The sequence below is a fragment of the Myxine glutinosa genome, chromosome 2 (genome assembly GCF_964187855.1).
Source record: "Myxine glutinosa chromosome 2, kmMyxGlut1.1, whole genome shotgun sequence".
In the NCBI taxonomy this organism is placed as follows: Eukaryota; Metazoa; Chordata; class Myxini; order Myxiniformes; family Myxinidae; genus Myxine; species Myxine glutinosa.
In genome coordinates this window covers 45,873,199-45,895,202 of record NC_136262.1, presented here as the reverse complement: position 1 = coordinate 45,895,202, position 22,004 = coordinate 45,873,199, and the positions used below count along the sequence as shown (strand labels likewise).

General features: G+C 45.9%; 2 protein-coding genes across 2 annotated transcripts in view; both read left to right on the top strand.

The window, feature by feature from the left end:
* Window positions 1–22,004, top strand: part of LOC144888195 (uncharacterized) — a 588,989-nt gene that overhangs the window by 307,588 nt on the left and 259,397 nt on the right. The gene's annotated exons all lie outside the window — the stretch shown is intronic.
* Window positions 1–22,004, top strand: part of LOC137421846 (regulating synaptic membrane exocytosis protein 2-like) — a 317,464-nt gene that overhangs the window by 241,190 nt on the left and 54,270 nt on the right. Inside the window, exons 16-18 of the mRNA XM_078773225.1 lie at window positions 1,565–1,656; window positions 2,741–2,847; window positions 3,173–3,336. Of these exons, the coding sequence (XP_078629351.1) occupies window positions 1,565–1,656; window positions 2,741–2,847; window positions 3,173–3,336 (363 nt within the window). The remainder of the gene's footprint in view (window positions 1–1,564; window positions 1,657–2,740; window positions 2,848–3,172; window positions 3,337–22,004) is intronic.

The window sequence follows — 22,004 nt, the reverse complement described above, 5'->3', positions numbered from 1 at the left end:
GGCCTTAAATAGAAGAGAAGAAAAGTGTATGAAAAATGTATGATGTTTGTTTGTGAGAAAGAGATTTAAGCTCGCCTGGTAGCTGTAGTTTGAGTGAGACAGAATGAAATTCAGCAATCCTGACATGGAGAGTGTAAGATGGTTCCGGATACCACTTTAACGCTCCTAATTCCGAATTTTTTTTCTTTTTAAAAATTAAACATTACCTAATTCTAAAGATTTAAATAATTAATTTTTTTTTGGGTCTGGAGTCTTCCTTTAATAGCTTAAGTTTTATATCAGCATTCAGTACTGCTCACTCTCATGGCTTGTACCAAAGTTGACTGCTAATCTAATTAGAAAAAATATGCGGCCAGTCACGTCACTCTGGAAATACCACGATATCTGCTGTGACTGTGCTACGGAAATCAGCGGATCATCTCTGGCCTCTCCTTCTGCAATTCCAATGCCACTTGGGAATTGAGAACCCTGAATTGCATATTGATTGCATATTGTTAGCTCCACACAGCCTGGCTGATAATTGTAAATCATGATTCGTGTAATTTCTGACAACTTGGTTAAACTTTTAAAATGGGTTAAAAGTAGGCCCTGCAATTATTTTTCGAGAGACTACCCATTTTTTAAATTATAGTTTTTAAATTAATTACTTTTTATTTTATTATTATTATAATATTTTTTTATTAAATTCATTATTTTTCGAGAGATTACCCATTTTTAAAATTATTCTCTTTTAATTAATAATTTTTTATTATATTATTATTATAATATTATTTTAATTAAATTAATTATTTTTCAAAGTACAACAATGGTTTTGCTGGGTTTTTTTATTTTTGTTTTTGTACAGGATCGAGGCTCATGAAAGAGCTAACATTTATCACACAAAAAATCAAACACATACAAAACATATAATAAGGGAAGCGGTAGAGAAGATGGGGAGAGAAGGGGAAGCACAAACACAACATTTGAGAGCAGGGACATCGGGAGATCTGTGGGAGGGAGAGGGCTTGGGGGGAGGAGGCGTGGGAAGGGGGGGGGGGGGATTTTGTGGGAGAAGTATAAAACACAAGGACACTGCAAGGACTTCCAGGAAAGAAGTTGGTATTTCAAAAAAGTGGATCTGGGGTGAAATTAGCAGGGGTAGAAAAGATCAAGGTTTTGGATGGGGGAAGATAAGAGATGGTGGTGAACAGCTGTTTTAAAGACCTGGAGGGAGGAGTGGGATTGAAGAGGGTGAGGGAGTTTGTTCCAGAGGTGGGAGAAAAGAGGTATGAAAGAGTGACGGTGAGCAGAGAGTCTCGTACCTATTGGTATTTTAATCAAATTAATATGCTCATCATTCAGTTGAAGTTATTTTGTACACATTCCTTGAATGACACAACCAATATGTTTGCGTTCTGTGAAGATGGGATTTTTACAGAGGAATATTCCAAGTCTTCCTTTGGTTGTAGTGTACTCTCATAGAGCTTGGCTTGAAAAGTGCTAAAGGAGGAAAAGACAGAATGCTTGAGAAGTTTTTGTTTCTATTGAGGTGTTAACTTGTCTGCATAAATCTGTGGTGTTCTAGGATTCCATCAACATGGAACAATTCCACCACAGACGGCCAGGCTCCCTACCGTAGCGGTCGGCAGCTACCTCAGATGCCATCGTGTGATCGAGGTAATGGCTGCCGTTCACCAGCAATCTCGGCGCAACATGTTGTTTCATGGGAATTAACGATCGATAAACTTATTGCTGATAAAACGACGATTCCAACATAATTATGACAAATTGTGCAACTTTTAATGAAACCTCTCACTTGACCTGTGATGTCTCATGAGAACTTACAGGAGATTGGTATAACGGTCTGTTCACTCATACATATACATACATACAGTGCATTCAGAAAGTATTCAGACCCCTTCACTTTTTCACATTTTGTTATGTTGCAGCCTTATGCTGAAATCGTTTAAATTCATTTTTTCCCTCATCAATCTACACTCAATACCCCATAATGACAAAGAGAAAACAGGATTTTAGAAAGTTTTGCAAATTTATTAAAAAGAAAAAACTGAAATATCACATTGTCATAAGTATTCAGACCCTTTGCTATGACACTTGAAATTTAGCTCAGGTGCCTCCCATTTCTTTTGATCATCTTTGAGATGTTTCTACACCTTGATTGGAGTCCACCTGTGGTAAATTCAATAGATTGGACATGATTTGGAAAGGCACACACCTGTCTATATAAGGTCTCACAGTTTGCTCTTTGTCATTATGGGATATTGAGTGTAGATTGATGAGAGAGAAAAATGAATTTAAACGATTTCAGCATAAGGTTGCAACATAACAAAATGTGAAAAAAGTGAAGGGGTCTGAATACTTTCTGAATGCACTGTATACCCCAGATCCACTTTTCTGAAATATCGACTTATTTCCTGGAAGTCCTAGCTGTGTCCATGTGTTTTTTTAACCTCCCCCTTCCCACGCTTCCTCTCCCCAAGCCCTCTCCCTCCCACAGATATCCCGATGTCCCTGCTTTCAAATGTTGTACTTTTGTGCTTCCTCCTCTCTCCCCATCTTGTCGCCCGCTCCCTTTATTTCGTCTTATGTGTCCGTTTGTTTTTTTTGTCATTAATGTTAGCTCTTACACGAGCCTCGATCTTGTATACAAAAAAAATAAAAATAAAAATAAAGCAAAGCAATGTACTAATGCTTATATATTGGTATTCTTACAGTGAGATGTAAATGCTGTCGCCCACAGGCGATGTGGATGAACGAAGTCTTCAGGGTTCGGTGGCCAAGAGCAAGTATCGGCAGTCGACGACGTCGGGATCGAGTCTTGAACTGGAAACGGACGTATTCACCAAAGTCAGTGTTCACACGTAGGAAGTGCATGCATATTGTTTGCCTGTCTGTTTGGTACAACCATTTTATGGCAGACACATTGGTGCAAGAGTAGATATTTTGCTGCGTATTTTGAAGATGAATTACTCATTATTGTAACGATAGCTCAGATGTAAGTAGCTTACGTCCACAAACCACCCAGTTTACTACTTTTACAATGATACTGCTTTGGCAGAACCTACCTGATACACTTGAACAAATGATATTTGTCTGATTGGAACATCCACATTATGCTACCCTGTTGTTTACCCTTCGCGGTCAAGTCTATAACCATTCTTGCTGCCCGTAGCCACGCGTGACCCACCAGCGCAGCGTGGATGGTGTGCCCACGCGATCTTCGGACAGTGAGGCAAGCGATGTATCGGGCTTGTCCCCGACGAGCAGCGGTTCATGGATCAGCAGCACCAGTTACCTTTCGGTGCAGTCGGAGCGCTGGGTCAGCAAGCGCAAAAGGTGTGAAACTGTGGAGGGTTTTTCATATTTATTTGAACATTGTGCACAGTTTATGACAAAAGGAAACTCAGGCGAAGGCCCTAGCTAGATGAATCGTGGCCTAACAGTCCTCTATATGTTGGATTGAGTCTAAATTACCCACGTAAGCACAGGCCACACTCACATCTGAGCTGTCTAGCTTGGGTTCGAATTCAAACCAACCTGAAAACTGTCATAGCTAGATGGTATTCATAGAATACTTACCCTGCGCAGTCAACTTGTTGCGAACCAACTCTTCTGTTTTTGAACATTTTTTTTGATCCAATATGGCTGCCAAACCACGTGAGTGATGACATCATAAATTTATATTCTCTAATACTAGAGAAATACCCGTGCTACGCATGGGTGGGAGGCCAGAAGCAAACAGGCAAGGCAGATACGGTGAATGCTAAAGCATGAAACCAATAAATTCCACATTCCTGCAGCACCTTCAGTCGCACATCATGGAGAGCAAGTTCGTGAAGGACTTCCATGAAAAACGTACCTGTTCGCAAACAAACGGGTACGTTCACGCACAGAAACATCGATCGTGGGTCCGTGGCGAATCTGCTTATGGCGATGGCAAAATATCAGGAATTGAAGGCTTTTTTATTTTAAACGATTCATATAAACATCCGTTGAATCATATCACACGCAAATCATCAAAATCTAAACGGTATCTTTAGAATTTCAATAAAAGCCACATCACTGTTCATATCGGTAAATATTATTCCATCGTGTTTCAAATCGTGATCGATACACGATGATCGTGATGATCGTGATCGTGAATCGTGATCGATAATCGTGTTCACAATCGTTATGTCGTATGTACTCCCGATATGTGTACCAAATTCCCGATACGTGTAACTGTACCAAATCAACAGTTAAAAGGATTTTGAGCCGATAGGTGTTACGGATTTGGCAAGATCGATGGAGACAGCGACCTGTTAGATGTCATGCCGAAGTGCAGATCCTCCTTCATGCCACATCCGATCGATGCAGCTGTGCAGCGATCGGTGCAGTCGTTCGTGCGGCACACGGTGCAGCGATCGGTGCAAACGTGGACTCCCACACTGCCACATCCTGCTGATACTTGCTCCCGCATGACGTTTCCGCATGACGGATGTTTATATAAATCGTTTAAAAGAAAAAAAACCTTCAATTTCCGATATTTAGGCTTTTCATTTGGGCCTCCCAATTGAAGCCCCGTCCGTAGGGCGGGTACCGTTGCTCGACGTAAGAAGACCTCACAATGAACGTCGTGCGAACGTTAATGTTATGCGGGAGTCCAAACCTGAGAATGCTGGAGACTAAACCTGAAATTGGGAAAACTAAATAGCCTATTTTACTCCTGGGGATCCCAGGATTACCCACCCAAAATATCTTTGCGATCGGTTCAGCAGTTTTTACGATACCTTCGAACGGATAGACAGACAGACATTTGGTGAATTATAGTAAGATAATTGTTGCATAGATCATGCTCAATACATTTCAAACTGATCAGACTAAGCGTTGTCCCTGTCGAATTATGACACCAATGACGTCATCGTTAACAACACCTATTCCCCATATGGAGTTCTTTACAATGAGCCATGTTTCAATTTTTTCCATGCAGCGGTTTCGGAGATATAGAGGTGCAACATTTTTCGGTTTTTCCAAGATGGCGTCTGTACCACATGACCTATGACGTCATAATTATTAATAAAAAAATGATACAGGCGGAGGCGCTTCTATGGTAAAAATTCGTGTCAATCGGACCAACGTTTGCCGAGAAAATGAAATTTTAAAATGCAGACACGTACGGCACACGTACGTAACTAAATGATTAACCCCGCTTTTCGCTTGGCGAGCGCAGGGTAGTGATGTTTCATAGGCTGGGTGAGGTATCGGTGTGTGTGTGTGTGTGTGTGTGTGTGTGTGTGTGTGTGTGTGCGTGCGTGCGTGCGTGAACAGAAATGAAAAAACGAGGTGTGTGTGTGTGTTTTGTTTATTGGATGGATGTTAAACTGGGTGTCCCTTCTGCCAACAATCCGTGTTCGCCATTAACGATCCATGGTGTCCGTGAAGAGTAGGCAAGCTTTCGCCAGTACCCTGATCTAATTACAAATTCCTGCTCTAACATATATGGGGCACTGCATCAGTGGTGCTGTTGTTCCTCGGTAATTATGCAACTATCGGGCTGAATTCAGAATTGAATTCCAGAGCAATATACATATAATTTGTTAACAGCAAATGTTAACAACGATAACCTACATTGAGCATTACTTCAGCGGCATGGCTGCGCCCTCAGCAAATGATGGTACCCACAGCTAGCCATGTGATGCATATGAAGGAAGAAGGAGAAGAAGAAGCATGGGCTTATTCTTAATTTTGAATATGCCATACTGTTTATGACACCTCCACATGAACTTGTTATAACATAATGATATTTAGACCATATCCTAAGTCTCTGCCAGCAACATTTGTTATATATATATATATATATATATATATATATATATATATATATATATATATATATATATATATATATATATATATATATATATATACATACATATATATACATATATATATATATATATATATATATATATATATATATATATATATATATATATATATATATTGTTGCGGATATGAGGATTATGTTTTTTTTATTGTGTTGTATTGTATAGTAAATGGTTGTGCAATATTGCTTTATTCTGGACCCTCCTGCCTCCAGTGTTGTATAAAGGTCAAAAGGCGTTCCCGTAGTTAATTCCATAAAGCATACGCGTTAGCCAATCATAGATTTCCCCCTGGTTGATAGTTTTATCTTTATTATGTGTATTAGGGTAAGGCCTTGTCTTCCATTAAGATGACACTCCATTGCACCAAGTGAAATAAGATAGATTCCCTTCATTCTTCATTCCCATTCCCATTCCCAAAACCTCCATTTCCCCTTTCGTCATTGCCAAGCCTCGATTGTCAATTACATCCCCTCCAAAACCACCATTGAACATGTGCTCGGGTCAGGGAAGAAGGCCGTGCCCGCCCGTCATCATCAAGGGCGGAGCCAGAGGGTCGCGCGACCAACCAGGGCCGAGGTGAGCACACCGATGGGCCTGTCCTAAAGGCCGGCGGCTTGATCGCCAGAGGCGCTATAAAAGCGCGCGCGCAAGGTACTGCCAAAAGAGATCATCCAGGGAAGCACAAAGCCTGCTATTCGTCGCCTTGCTCGCCAAAGTTGGACCAAGCAAGAGAGTTGGGCAAGAAGCAAGCATGTTGTTCAGTTGTGTGGTTGAACCAGACGAGTCCTGGCAAAGCACGCGACGTCCACGCAGCAGCCACAGCAGCTTCAGATACAGCAGCTTGGGGCCTGGACGGCAGTTTGGAGCGGGGCCGCGAAGGAACGGCAGCTGCCCAACGCGCCGATCGTGCTGCAGCACCCTTGGACCTTCCTTTCCCTCCAGCCATCCACCTCCTGCCTCTCCATCCTTCTTGTGTACGTGAGTTTGTTCTGTGTGTCTTGTCCCTGGGTATTAATTAAGTTTGTATAAGCTAGCGTTGCACTGTGTCTAATATCTTTTGTAAATTATTTTCTTATCTTTCCTTCTTCCTTGGTTACTTTGAGCATGTAAATAATAGGAATAAATTTAGTAGTATTGCCAACTTTTTTTGTCGTCTTCTTCTTCTTCACATCCGTGTCGCTTTTGTCTTTTCCATATTGAATATCTGTGGCGCGATCCGGCCAACGTTCGGGAATCGGGTTAGTCGGGGTAACTGTTAGGGCCGCGGGGCCTCCGCTCGGCAAAACCAACATCTTATCCGCGGTCCGTAACAATATATATACATATATAATTATAATATTGTTACTGACACGACTTTGATGTTAAGGTGGGCCGAGCGGAATGGCCGTCGTGTCCGCACAAATTACCCGATTGTACTCGAACGTCGACGAAGCCGCGCTACGCTGGCTCAATAAGAAAAAGAAGACACCCGGCTGGATTACAATCACACAATACGACACCAGGGGTTCAGTTCTCAAGACCTCCGGAGGAGGTTATATTAAGGCGGAAAAGGTTAGATTACAGGGGCTAGAGGTATATTACAGGAAGACAGGCACTTAGACACACTCTTATATTAACCCCGGACAGACGACAGACACACGGGACAAAATGCTGACTCACACGGGGATTGATGGCAAGGAAAGGCAGGTAGCGATGGCTCAAGGTGCACTCTTGGCTCAAGGCAGAATCGACTCGGTCCGGTCCAGAGATGCGGGGAGGTATCGTCGCGCTGGGGGTGGCGGTGGCTTCTCTCTCCAGTCTCCAAGCTGAGGCGCATCTCTCGTCACATCCGGCGCGGGGCCGCGTATATCCGGCGGGGAGTGACACGCCCTCGGCTCGTTAGCTCCGCCTCGTGGAATCGGCACGTTGCTTCTCATTGGGTGCGTGGGGGGGTTACTGGCTCCGCCCCTGACGAGGAGCTGACAGCCAGCCCCTTCGGGGTAACCCCGTGGAGCGCATGGTCTGGAGCTAATCGAGCCGGTGTGAGGACGCATCCTCCCCCGCTCCGCCGCCATCTCCTCTGTTGTTGTTGTAATTGTTGTTGTAGTTGTTGTTATTGTTGTTGTTTGGGGAAGAAGATGGGAGGAGGTATGGGAAAGGTCCTAAACTCACTACTGATGCCATATAATCACATTCTGGTGCAACGAAGAGTCATAATTAATGGAAACGAGGCCTTAACTGACATAGATTAAGAATAACTAGGAAGATGTCCGAAAGTTGGCTACGTGTGGTGCGGTGGACCTGGGCACGACATTCAATGGGGGAATAAGGGGAAGGTCGGCTCTACTGATTGTTATTTACATGCAATGGGACTAGGGAATGGGGGATCGGGGAAAGTTGGGGAGTATTGGAGAAAATAGGGGAATATTTACAAGCGGATATGGAGGCCAAATTCCATATTCGCAACATTGCACCCTTCTCTACCCTCGGGGCGTCCCGACCCGATAAATTTTTACCTACTTTAGTGTGGCACGCAATGTAGTTCCCTCTACTATTAACTCTACCCTGAGTGCGACAGTTTTACAGATATTCACAAATGAGTAAATATGTCCCCCTGCGACGTTGCACCCTTCTCCTCACAGAAACACACCCACAGGATAACCGAATCCGGAAAGAATTCTCAAACTAAACATACAGCCGGTAGGGAGCATTATTTACAAGATTACGCTGATATCTACACTACGATCCAGGACCTGTTTTTGGAGGAGCACATGCAGATGTTATGCATAGAGAGAGCGCGCTTGCCAACATCGATACACCAACCCACGAGTGCTCTGTGGCCGACGGCCTTTAATAACGTGCAGAGCACCCTTCCCGAGCATCAAAAGCACCACCCCACCACCAATCGGTGCAGTCACCATTGTTCATTGGAATAAAAATAAATTCGACAACCCCTAACCCTGCAGGTGTCTCTTGCTCTTCTTGTGGTGCACTTGGTGGTGTTAACTATTAGTGGTTCACCTGTATGGCATAGGTGCCACGTTGATCCATAGGTCCATCCCCGGGTGGTGCTTGGCCGCAAACGAACTGCGGTCCATTGTGGGTGGCCACAAACATTGCGGTCCATATGGTGTATCGATCCCGGCAGCAAACAGCGAAAGTGCAGGCCCACAACTGCGCAGCCAGCACCTCTCTCTCCTCTCTCTCCACCCCAAAGCCAGATCCTCGGAGGTGGGAGACAAAAGAAGCAACAAGTGAGTAAGGTGGTAAGGGCGCAAAAGTGCACGCAATATAAGGTAATGCACACTGGGGGCACATGGGAACCAGGTGAGACAGGTACGTTCCTATCGTACGCCCCCCCCCCACCAGGTAACCTACATGGCCCCTCCCTTACCCCTTACCGTATCCACACAACACAACACTACCCATAAACATCTACTTTACAAATCAACAAACATCCCTACTGTCTTCCCCGTTCCTCCCATATACCAAATTCGTCTTCTCTCCCTCCTAACCAATCAAATTTGCCATTTTCAACTCTCATCAAAATTTGCCATTTTCAACTCAACATCAAAATTTGCCATTACCAATTCATCATCAGTCCCTCCTAGGGAGGGAGAGATGGAATCACCCCAATGTCTCATCCACGTCGTGATGCGTCTCACAAATCCACACAGCGATTCATCTCCTGCAACAAAACAAAGAAAACACAGGTGTGGAGTCATCATCATCACCACAGGTAAGTGGCTGCGTATGGTGCGACAGGTTCATCAATCCTAACTATTTCCTAAATGACTTTAACAACTTTACACTACCCGGGGTCTTTCTCCGGCCAAACCATGGGCCCTCTTACACTATGGGTTCTAAAAACCAATTCCCATTGGCCAAACTGTGGTGCTCTTCAATTTGGGGTCTCACTCCCCCGATTCATCTCCCGGTGCCCTCGTACAATTTCTGGGCTGCGACGTGTACCTCTCCCAGTGGGTCTACCCACCTGCACACCTCCACCACTGCAGTTGCCTCCGAGCTTACCTGCTCCTTGCCCTAACCTAACTACCTGGGGAAGGCCCTCTGGCACTCTCCCCACTCGGTGCCCTCTCTGGCACTGGGCTACCCGGGTCCATCCTCCGGATCCTCGGGCCCCATCCACAACTCTACCGGCTCCCAGAGCCCACCTGCGGCCTCACCTGGCCGACATCCTCACAGTGGTGGAGTGCCCAACCAACTACACACACTAACAGGCTACACGCCCAGCCATTTCCACAACACTAATGCACCCATCCACAACACCATTCTGCAACCGCACCACAAATGCCAATATCCAACCACAATTTACCTATACCCTCTACCTAACACTTACACTACCCGCCCCGGGTACTCGTGAAAGGGGTCCACTCTTCCCCCATCCACACCTTCGCACCATGCACACCACTCTGTACCACTCACTCCAACTCTCTCCACACACCTGTACCTGCACACCTGTGCTCTCACACCTGGTGCCACCTGCACCCTTCTCTCCCCAAGCGCATTCGCGCTGATCCACACACTCACTACTCACACACTGCTCCACACACCTGTCCAGTTGCACACCTGTGCAATCACACCTGTTCAATTCTCACCTGTTCAATCCTCACACACACGGCATCATCTCAGCTAACTACTCCCTTCTGAAACTTGCGCTTCCCAGTCATCCCTTTAACTATTGCGCTCCCTCGTCATTATCAACCACACTAAACTACCTGCGTCCCCACTACAGGTATCAGTCACTAACTAACCTTAACGTTACCTACTGTCATCTTCGCTAGATCCCTACACACAATATCCTAACCCACCCGGGCTAGTTTTCACTGCCATACACCCCATAAGCTATAGCTCCTTTGCCCCCACATGTGAGGGATGGTGGATTTGCCATCCCACCACATCGGGGGTCTCTCACTACCAATTTTGCACATCAGATTTCAACAAATCAAAAATTTGGCCAATCACTGCCCATCCTCTGCCAATCACTACTGCCAATCCTTTGCCAATCATCAAATTTTGTTTTTCTCTAATTTTGGGTCCAAAACACTAACCTCATCACCCAGTCGACTCACTAATACCTCTCGGTGCGCCAATCCCTGTCCAAAGCCCGGCTTCGTAAAGCCAAGCAATGGATGCTGGTTGTTTTGTGCCAGCGGCTGGATGCGTCCGGCACTCGGTGCAGGGACGGGGGCTTACCCGGGCCGAGATCCCACGCATCACCTCGGCGTGGAGCCATCCAATGTCCCGATCTCGACCTGCCGGAATGCCTCAACAAAAGGTGGTCGCCATGACGACCCTTTCTATCAGGCTGCCAGCTCCGCCTAGTGGAGCCTGGACGCGGCCGTTCAAAGCGAGGCCCGGCACGCACCGAGGGCCTGCTTCGGCTAAAAGTCGCTCTAACCTCTAACCCGTGTAACGTCGATGCTTCACCTGGACGCTTACACTCCGCAGCCCGTTCCTTGCTCACACATCCAGCTGTGCCCATGCTCCTCGTACCGTTCCTTACACACCCAGGCACACCCATTCCACTCACAGCCTTGGTCACACACCTGACCACCGAACACTTTGGCACACATTCGTTGGTAGCACACCTCACCAAAACACCTCTTCGCGCCCCCTCCTCTGTCACCTCCTCTGTGACAATCACAGGTGTGCTCTCATTCGCACACCCAACCACGTGCCTCACCACCAACTCCAGCGTGCATTCCCACTCACGCTCTACCATTCCAGGTGTGCATCCTTCCATCCCAGGTGTACATCCTCGCTCACCTGTCACAACCAACTCACTCTCCTTGTCACTCTCACTACTCTCACCTCCATTCTTGACAGCGCACTCACCCTTACTCTTGACAGCGCACTCTTTCCTCATGCACCTGTCCGTCACACACCTTTCTCGCGCACTCTCCCGTTACACCCTCTGTAACACTCACCACAGGTGTGCATTCTTCCTTGCCTTTGCCAGCGCACTCTTTCCCCATGCACCCGTCCATCACACCTTTCTCGCGCACACTCTCCCGTCACACCCTCTGTAACACTCACCACACCACGCTTCCATGTGCTCCCTCGCACACGCGCTACGACCGACTCACTCTCGCCAGCACACTCACTCCTTGGCACGCACTTTTTCCTCACACACCCCAGAGTCGGACTTTCTTGCACACCTCCATTTTCGCACACCAGACCTGTCGCACACTTCACCAACGGCCTTTCACGAACACCCGGATCCAAACCAATCCCCAAGCTTTTTAAATCCCCTGGCGCATCATACGCACGACCATATTGGTCACCACTTACACCGGGTCCTCTTCCTCTTCGCTTCTCCTCCATCACCTGCGAATCCCTCATCCGGTTAATGAGCACATCATCACGATCCAAACACAGACTTTGGACCAATTCTTTTATCTCCTCTTTTATCTCTTTCTTATCCCCTCTCCGTCGCTTCTTAATTTCACTCATCCCTTCTTCCACTTCTTCTAATTTGTGCTTCACCTCTTTTATTCCCCGGTACGTCTCCTCAAGCTCGTCCTCCAAGGCTACCTTGACCGTTTCCAGGTGCGTCCTCACCTGCCGGTCCTTCGTCTCCATTACCTCTATCACCTCGTCCAACCTCGTTGTCAGTCCCTCACGTACCATCTGACATTCCCTCTTCGTCGCTATCAAGTCGTTTTTTATGTCGTTTTGTGTCGCTTTTAAACCTCCTAATACCGCAGTGTTCCTTTGAACCTGCTCCACTAACTCCGTTTGTCCCACCGTCAGCTGCTCCACCTCCTGCGTCAGGTCCTCTATGCCCCCTTGTAACTTTACAGTCCCCTTTCTCACCTCCTTTTCCATGTGCTCCTTACAGTGCCTCACCTCCTCGCGCACTCCTCCGACCTCCTCACTCACTCCTCTTCTGATCTCCTCTCCCATCACTTGCATCTCCTGCCCAGATGCCACCCTCATCTGCTCCATTTCCTCCCTGTGAGCATCCAGTTTGGTTTCTACCCCCATTCTGACCCCCTCTATCTGCTGCTCCATTTGTTTAACTTCCCTTTCCGCTTGGTCCCTCATGTCCCTCAATTTGCCTTCCATACTGTTTTCTAACCCTATTAACCCATTTCTCACCTCTTTTATCCCGTTGTCTAACCCCTCAAAATTATTGTCTAACTTCCCAAATTTCTTGTCTAATCCCTTAAAATTATTGTCTAACTTCCCAATTTTCTTGTCTAACTCCTCAAAATTATTGTCTAACTTCCCAATTTTCTTGTCTAACTCCTCAAAATTATGGTCTAACTTCTCACCGGTACCCCTCATTTGGCCCTCTAATCGCCCACTATCAACCCTCATTTGCTCACCCAATCGCTCAATCTGGCTTCCCATACTCATCTGTACAGCTGCCTGTAGCTGCGCAATGAGGGCCTGCATGTCAATCGGCTGCATGTTAAAGCCCGCTGATACAGCCGGCTCGGCTACCGCACGCTCGTGCGAGGCGCCTTTTTGCGCGCCCGCTACTTCGTGCGTGACGGCGCTATTTTGCGAACCTGCCGCCCTCACTGCTTCGCTCTCCTCTTGTCCCTCAATTTGGTCCTGGATCGACCCTACCTCACTCTCCTTTACCGGACCCCAGCCGTCTTGATCCGCCATAGCGCGACTTGCAAAATTCGAGTTTCGTAAAACAAAACAAATTTCGGCCGCTCCAAATTTTGACCAAATTTTTTTTTTTTTTCCTCTATTCGTTTTTTTTTTTCAAAATTTGGTCGGGCCTCGAATCTCACTCCCGACACCAATTGTTACTGACACGACTTTGATGTTAAGGTGGGCCGAGCGGAATGGCCGTCGTGTCCGCACAAATTACCCGATTGTACTCGAACGTCGACGAAGCCGCGCTACGCTGGCTCAATAAGAAAAAGAAGACACCCGGCTGGATTACAATCACACAATACGACACCAGGGGTTCAGTTCTCAAGACCTCCGGAGGAGGTTATATTAAGGCGGAAAAGGTTAGATTACAGGGGCTAGAGGTATATTACAGGAAGACAGGCACTTAGACACACTCTTATATTAACCCCGGACAGACGACAGACACACGGGACAAAATGCTGACTCACACGGGGATTGATGGCAAGGAAAGGCAGGTAGCGATGGCTCAAGGTGCACTCTTGGCTCAAGGCAGAATCGACTCGGTCCGGTCCAGAGATGCGGGGAGGTATCGTCGCGCTGGGGGTGGCGGTGGCTTCTCTCTCCAGTCTCCAAGCTGAGGCGCATCTCTCGTCACATCCGGCGCGGGGCCGCGTATATCCGGCGGGGAGTGACACGCCCTCGGCTCGTTAGCTCCGCCTCGTGGAATCGGCACGTTGCTTCTCATTGGGTGCGTGGGGGGGTTACTGGCTCCGCCCCTGACGAGGAGCTGACAGCCAGCCCCTTCGGGGTAACCCCGTGGAGCGCATGGTCTGGAGCTAATCGAGCCGGTGTGAGGACGCATCCTCCCCCGCTCCGCCGCCATCTCCTCTGTTGTTGTTGTAATTGTTGTTGTAGTTGTTGTTATTGTTGTTGTTTGGGGAAGAAGATGGGAGGAGGTATGGGAAAGGTCCTAAACTCACTACTGATGCCATATAATCACATTCTGGTGCAACGAAGAGTCATAATTAATGGAAACGAGGCCTTAACTGACATAGATTAAGAATAACTAGGAAGATGTCCGAAAGTTGGCTACGTGTGGTGCGGTGGACCTGGGCACGACATTCAATGGGGGAATAAGGGGAAGGTCGGCTCTACTGATTGTTATTTACATGCAATGGGACTAGGGAATGGGGGATCGGGGAAAGTTGGGGAGTATTGGAGAAAATAGGGGAATATTTACAAGCGGATATGGAGGCCAAATTCCATATTCGCAACAATATATATATACTCAATACGGCAGCTTATTTTTATTTGTCTTACATACTATTCAATACAGAAGGGATTTGTCCAGAAGCCTTTGTCCAACGTTTGGCTGAAATGCGTGCTTGACGTCTCTTGCCTTCAACCAATTCTACAGAAGATGTGGCTGCAAGAAAAGTTTATACTGTGAAAGCCATGAAGTTGAACTTGCTGCTTATTGATGCACATATTTATTTGAAGGACGTGATCTGAATGAGATATTGTGCTAATTCACCGATTTTCAAATTTCGTTTTGTTTCACGTGAACAAGAATGTACTTTTCAATTGAGTGCAATTTGTACATGGAATACAACACGTTGATTAAACCATCAGGATATGAACATTTACCAAATGATATTTAGCAAAGTCATCAATCAATGCAGTTTTTTAAAGTGAAATTTTCATAAGAATCGTCTTCATAATTTCCATTTTCTTTCCACTTGTTATAACTTGGCAAGTTTTGCTACAGTTAGAACTTTTGTTTTATCGGCATGATGTTATCTTCTACTATAACAACTACTACTACTACTACTACTCCTACTACCTACTACTACTACTACTACTACTACTACTCCTACTACTACTACTACTATTACTACTACTACCTACTATTACTACTCCTATTCCTACTCCTACTACTACTACTACTACTACTATTACTATTACTACTACTACTACTACTATTACTACTCCTACTGCTGCTACTACTACTACTACTACTACTACTACTACTACAATTACTACTACTACTACTATTACTACTATTACTATTACTATTACTATTACTACTACTACTACTATTACTACTACTACCTACTATTACTACTATTACTACTACTACTACTATTACTACTACTACCTACTATTACTACTATTACTACTATTACTATTACTACTACTACTACTTCAATAACAGCACAAATTATTTCCAGTTGCTGTGGTGTCGGCTGAGAATGCTTTTGGTTCAAGTCTTTCACGAACCAGTTGGCCGGGCCTGATGTTTGACTGGAGGTGATTTGGGCAGGAATTCGAAATGTATTCAGCATTTGGGTGTGAACACCTACTTTTGATCAAAAACACCATGGATCTTTAATGTCCACCAATGAATGTTAACAGATGAGACATTTGTGATCATGCCCTTATGAGTTGTTGAGGGATTATGATTGCAAATGGAGAGCAGCATTCCAATTTCATTATTTCAGTGTACCACAAATCATGTGGCCTTGATGTCTTTTTTTTTTTTTTTATTACCCCTGGGAGCTTATCCTCTTTCACATGCAACCAAGTAGTTTTACTGAAATGCTGACTCACCATTTTCAGTTGATAATATCACAAGTTTACCGACATTGTAATCTTTGTACATAGAGCCATGTGCAGTACGAACTCGCTTCCTCAGACTATATGGTGGTCGGCCTACTCCAGAGAGGTGGACTTCCGGCTGACTGTAAATATCACTAAATATTTCATTCGACGTGCGAATTGTTTCATGAAGAAGTCAGAGATCTGCTGTTTCAGCTTCTGCACACACTGAACCAGAATGACTCAATTGTGGTTGCCTCCTCTTTGCACATGTTAGCAAGTATAGAAGCCGACTCTTATTTTTCGGAAGGCAAATGTTGAAACTTTTTGGAGTTTCTTCGTACACCGACGTTGTAAATCTGACGTCATGGCTCCGGATGCCTCCCGTCTTGCTGCAGGTCTTCAAAAATTCATATTTTTTTGTCACATTGATGGATATTTTTGCATTTCCTTTGTGTGAGGAGCGACCAACAGCTTTCTTTGTTTCCTTTCTCATTTTCTTTTTACAAAGGTATAACACACGAATAACATCACAGGCAATACAGCAAAGGTCTATGGTGAGCAGGATGACTGCAAAACACCCTGTGCTCTTCCATACCCGAGGTTATCCTTATACGCCAATCACCTGATTCTTCCCCATTTGACTGTATTTCCCATGCCTGGCCATCAAATTTATTATTTCTAGGCCCTTCCCAGCTTAATGCTAATTCCACCTGAATTAGTTTGGCTAAACAAAGTTTTACTGTACACTGTGATGGGCATTATGGGCCATTTATAAAGCACTAGCTGAGGTACCCGGCTTCGCCCGGGTTGAATAAGAATAATACTGTTACGGCCCGCGGATAAGATGTTGTGTTTGCCGAGCGGATGGCCCCGCGGTCGTACAGTTAACCCGACTAACCCGATTCCCGAACGTTGGCCGGATCGCGCCACAGATATTCAATAGGGAAAAGACTAAGGCGACACGGATGTGAAGAAGAAGAAGAAGGCGAAAAGGTTGGAAATACGAATATAATTTATTTACTATTTACAGGCTCAAATAAACCAAGGAGAAGGAAAGATAATAAAATAATATACAGAAGATTTTTAGAGACATAGTGCAACGCTAGCTTATACGAGCTTAACTAACCCAGGGACAAAGCAAAAACAGAACAAACTCACGTACACAAAAGGATGGATGGGCAGGAGGTGGATGGCTGGAGGGAGAGGAAAGTCCAAGGGGTCCTGCAGCACGATCGGCGCGTTTGGCAGCCGCCGTTCCTTCGCGGCCCTGCTCAAAACCGCCGTCCGGGCCCCAAGCGGTGGTTGTTGCTGCTGTGGCCGCCGCTGCTGCTACTGGCGAGCAAGGCGACGAATAGCAGGCTTTGTGCTTCCCTGGATGATGATCTCCTTAATGTTCTCTATGTTCTTTTGCTCACATGCCAGCCTCGGACTCTGCTCGGAAAAGCACCAGCTGAGGAACAAACATCGGCCCACTTGATCAGCCGTTGCTGTGTACAAAGCTTCCTTGGGTGATCTCAATGTACTCTTGTCAAAGCTCATCTGCTTGGGGAGCGTCCCGCGGCGGGTTATATAGGCCCCGCCCCTCAACCTTCGCGAACCTCCTTGATGTTTCTCTCCACACCCTCTCCAAGTCCAACCCCTTGTTCGTGGTTGGTTGAGTGGGGCTGACTCACTCCTCCCCTCTATGACGAGGTGGGGACCCGCCTTTCTTCCCCGATCCGAGCACATGTTCAATGGTGGTTTTGGAGGGGATGTAATTTGCAATCGAGGCTTGACAATGATGAAAGGGGAAAGTGAAAGGAAGGGGATCTACTCTTATTTAATGCAGTGCAATGGAGTGTCATCTTAATGGAAAACAAGTCCTTACCGTAATACACATAATAAAGATATATCTATCAACCAGGGGGGAAATCTATGATTGGCTAACGTGTATGCTTTATGGAATTAACTACGGGAACGCCCTTTGACCTTTATACAACACTGGAGGCAGGAGGGTCCAGACTAAAGCAATATTAATACAACACACAATAAAAAAAATACAATCCTCATATCCACAACAATATAAATATATGATGAAAAGAACATGTATATTTTAGAGCAATATCACAGTACATTTCCTACATGACGTTTTGTCAATTTTCAATTTCTCAAAACCTCTTGGTATACAACATTTCTGGTTTTCTTACTTGGTGCCAAGACATAAAGATTGCTTGGTTTTCCAACCCTCGAGCAGCCCACGTACAGCTGGCCATGGGAAGTACCCGGCATTGCCGGGCGGGGGAAGGGAGGGGAGGAGGAAGGGGAGGGGAGGGGAACGGGGGGGGGGAGGGGAGGAGAGGGTGGGGAGGGGAGAAGAGGGGGGGAGGGGAGAAGAGGGGGGGGAGGGGAGAAGAGGAGGGAGGGGGAGGAGGAGAGGGGAGAAGAGGAGGAGGGGGGAGGTGAGGGGCGAGGGGTGTGGGGGAGGGGGGGAGGTGAGGGGGATGGGGAGGGGGGAGGGAGGGGGAGGTGAGGGGGGAGGGGAGAGGGTGAGGGGGGAGTGGAGGGGAAGGGGGGAGGGGGGAGGGGAGTGGGAGGGGGAGGGGAGGGGGGAGGGGGAGGGGGGAACGGCTAGCTTGGCAAGCGATAGCAGGCTTTTTACTTTTATTTTTACCTCAATGAGGGCTATATATATAGTCCGTGCTTGGAGCCTTCAAGTTCAATATCAAGTTTTTAAATGAAAAATAATGCATATGTATAACAATCCACCAATGCAAGTTAAGAAATGAATGCAGATCCTTTACTTTGCGATACAAACGCAATTCCCGCCATTTCCACTCACGATCGAGGCCCCGACAGTGACCGCGCCTCTTCTTCCTCCTACAACTTCGTCTCACTTCTTTCACTCAAAATGCATGAAATTCTGCCGCATGAAATTATGTAGAGGCCTCGTCGGGGGGATATAAGGTAGATAAGGAAGGCGTTGTAACAGAAGAATCAAAATAAAAGTGGAAGAACATAAGGAAATGGGAGCTATTCTGGACCCACAGCCAAACCCGACAAACCATTGCAATACACCCCGAACGTCTAGCGCCGCCACAAACTACACCATGGAATTGCAGCTGGCGCGGTTTTTTTAAACCATTGATATTAAAATAAAACGTAGCCTAAAACCACCGGGATTTTATGCTGATTCCAAATCTGTGTCTAAAACTTTTCTCCGATGTGTAGTTCTTGAGTTATAAGCGGACATCCAGACAGACACACACACACACACACACACACACACACACACACACACACACACACACACACACACACACACACAGACACTCCTCCTTTATATATAGAGATAAGCTCTTCCGGCAACATGCGAGCTGACAAAGCAGATCCAGCTTCTCCCCCTATAGTATATGTGTTATGGGTGCGACAATATTATGCTTTATTATATATGGACCACCTCGTGTTGGAGGGACATCACCTGCAAACAGGTGTTTCTGACTGTTTGGCAATCGCGAGTGCGGAGCAGATGCCATGCCCTCCCAAACCCCAAGTGAGCTACCACATCACCCCCCCAACCCCTCACCAAGTGAGCTGGTCACTCCCCTTTAGACCAATTCACTAAATTTGTGAAATCAGGTAGGATACCTGCTCCATCTTTATGAATGTCAACCCAGACGATGCTCCTCTATAAAGTGTAGAATGCACTGTTCTTGTATAGTAATGCAACACGGTCTCACTTATAGGAAGCTGTAATGAAAGCAAGCTCCTATCTGCTTTGCAATTACAGAATAGATTGTGGTTTACATTTTGTAATTGTCTTCGCTGCTTCTCCAGATCTGTTTGTGTGGACCTCAGATAGGATTGTGTGCGTTTAGTGGACACCTCCTGTTGGTCAGCATTCCTGCGGCGAGGGTGTTGTGCCACACAACATTGAATGTTTCTCCTACGAGATGTTTTATGGCCATTACATTTTTTAAACTCAACTGGACTATGTCCAGCTGAGTTTTTGTCGACACCCAGTGTCTGTCGTCTGTCTGTCTCTGTCTGTCTGTCGTCTGTAAACAATTCGACGTCTACGCTCTAAAAGTCACAAATATTGATTAAATTTGATGAAACTTGTTATGCAGCATCTTCAAGACATAAACTAGTTTGGGATTGCATTTGGGCATTGCACGCTCAAAAATGGGCGCGGCAGGGCGGCCATATTGAAAAATCAATTTTTGTCATATATTTTTTAGCACATATGAACTATATAGTTTGTGGTTCTATTATGCATATTCTAACCACTTTGATATAGACCAGTTGAGTTCAGGTTCCCTGGAACCTCTCTAGTCTCTAATGGAATATTCAATTGTTGTGCACTCTCAAGCAACGACCACAAATTGCAATACTGAAACGCACAGCCGCACATTCATTTAATCGTTGAATGAGCAGGAATGTAATTACTCATTCCCAATTTCCATCACCTTGATACGAAGAGAGCTGAATTGACGGAGGGAAGGGAACACGCAATCTCCTTTAGGCTGGAAAATCAATGTGAGAGCCAATCTGACTACCAAATACTGTGGGAAGAAAAACCTTCGGCATTTTGAAAATGGTTGGGTTCCCACAACTGAAAGCACAACGAAATTTGCTTATTTGTTCTGTAAGGTTACTTCGTCAAAATGCTATCGACTCTTTGTGCTGTCATTATATATACAGTGCATTCAGAAAGTATTCAGACCCCTTCACTTTTTTCACATTTTGTTATGTTGCAGCCTTATGCTGAAATCGTTTAAATTCATTTTTTCCCTCATCAATCTGCACTCAATACCCCATAACGGCAAAGAGAAAACAGGATTTTAGAAAGTTTTGCAAATTTATTAAAAATAAAAAACTGAAATATCACATCGACATAAGTATTCAGACCCTTAACTCATTACTTAGTTGAAGCACATTTGGCAGCGATTACAGCCTCGTGTCTTCTTGGGTATGATGCGACAACCTTTGCACACCTGGATTTGGGGATTTTCTACCATTCTTCTCTGCAGAACCTCTCAAGCTCTGTCAGGTTGGATGGGGACCGTTGGTGAACAGCCATTTTCAGGTCTCTCCAGAGATGTTCGATTGGGTTCAAGTCAGGGCTCTGGCTGGGCCACTCAAGGACCTTCACAGAGTTGTCCCTAAGCCACTCCTGCGTTTTCTTGGCTGTGTGCTTAGGGTCATTGTCCTGTTGGAAGGTGAACCTTCGGCCCAGTCTGAGGTCCTGAGCACTCTATTTCAGGTTTTCATTAAGGATATCTCTGTACTTTGCTCCATTCATTGTTTCCTCAACCCTGACCAGTCCCTGCTGCTGTGAAACTCCCCCACAGCATGATGCTTGCCACCACCATGCTTCACGGTTGGGATTGTATTGGGCAGGTGATGAGCAGTGCATGGTTTCCTCCAGACATGAGGCTTAGAATTGAGGCCAAACAGTTCAATCTTGGTTTTATCAGACCATAGAATCTTGTTTCTCACAGTCTGAGAGTCCTTTAGGTGCTTTTTTGCAAACTCCAAGCGGGCTTTCATGTTTCTTTCACTGAGGAGAGGCTTCTGTCTGGCCACTCTGCCCTAAAGCCTAGATCGGTGGAGTGTTGCAGTGATGGTTGTCCTTCTGGAAGTTTCTCCCATCTCCACACAGGATCTTTGGAGCTCAGCCAGAGTGACCATCGGGTTATTGGTCACCTCTATTACCAAGGCCCTTCTCCCCCGATTGCTCAGTTTGGCCGGGCGACCAGCTCTAGGAAGAGTCCTGGTTGTTCCAAACTTCTTCCATTTAAGAATGATGGAGGCCACTGTGCGCTTGGGAACCTTCACTGCAGCAGAGATTTTTTTGTAGGCTTCCCCAGATCTGTGCCTCGACACAATCCTGTCTCTGAGCTCTGCAGGCAGTTCCTTCGACCTCATGGCTTGGTTTTTGCTCTGATATGCATTGTC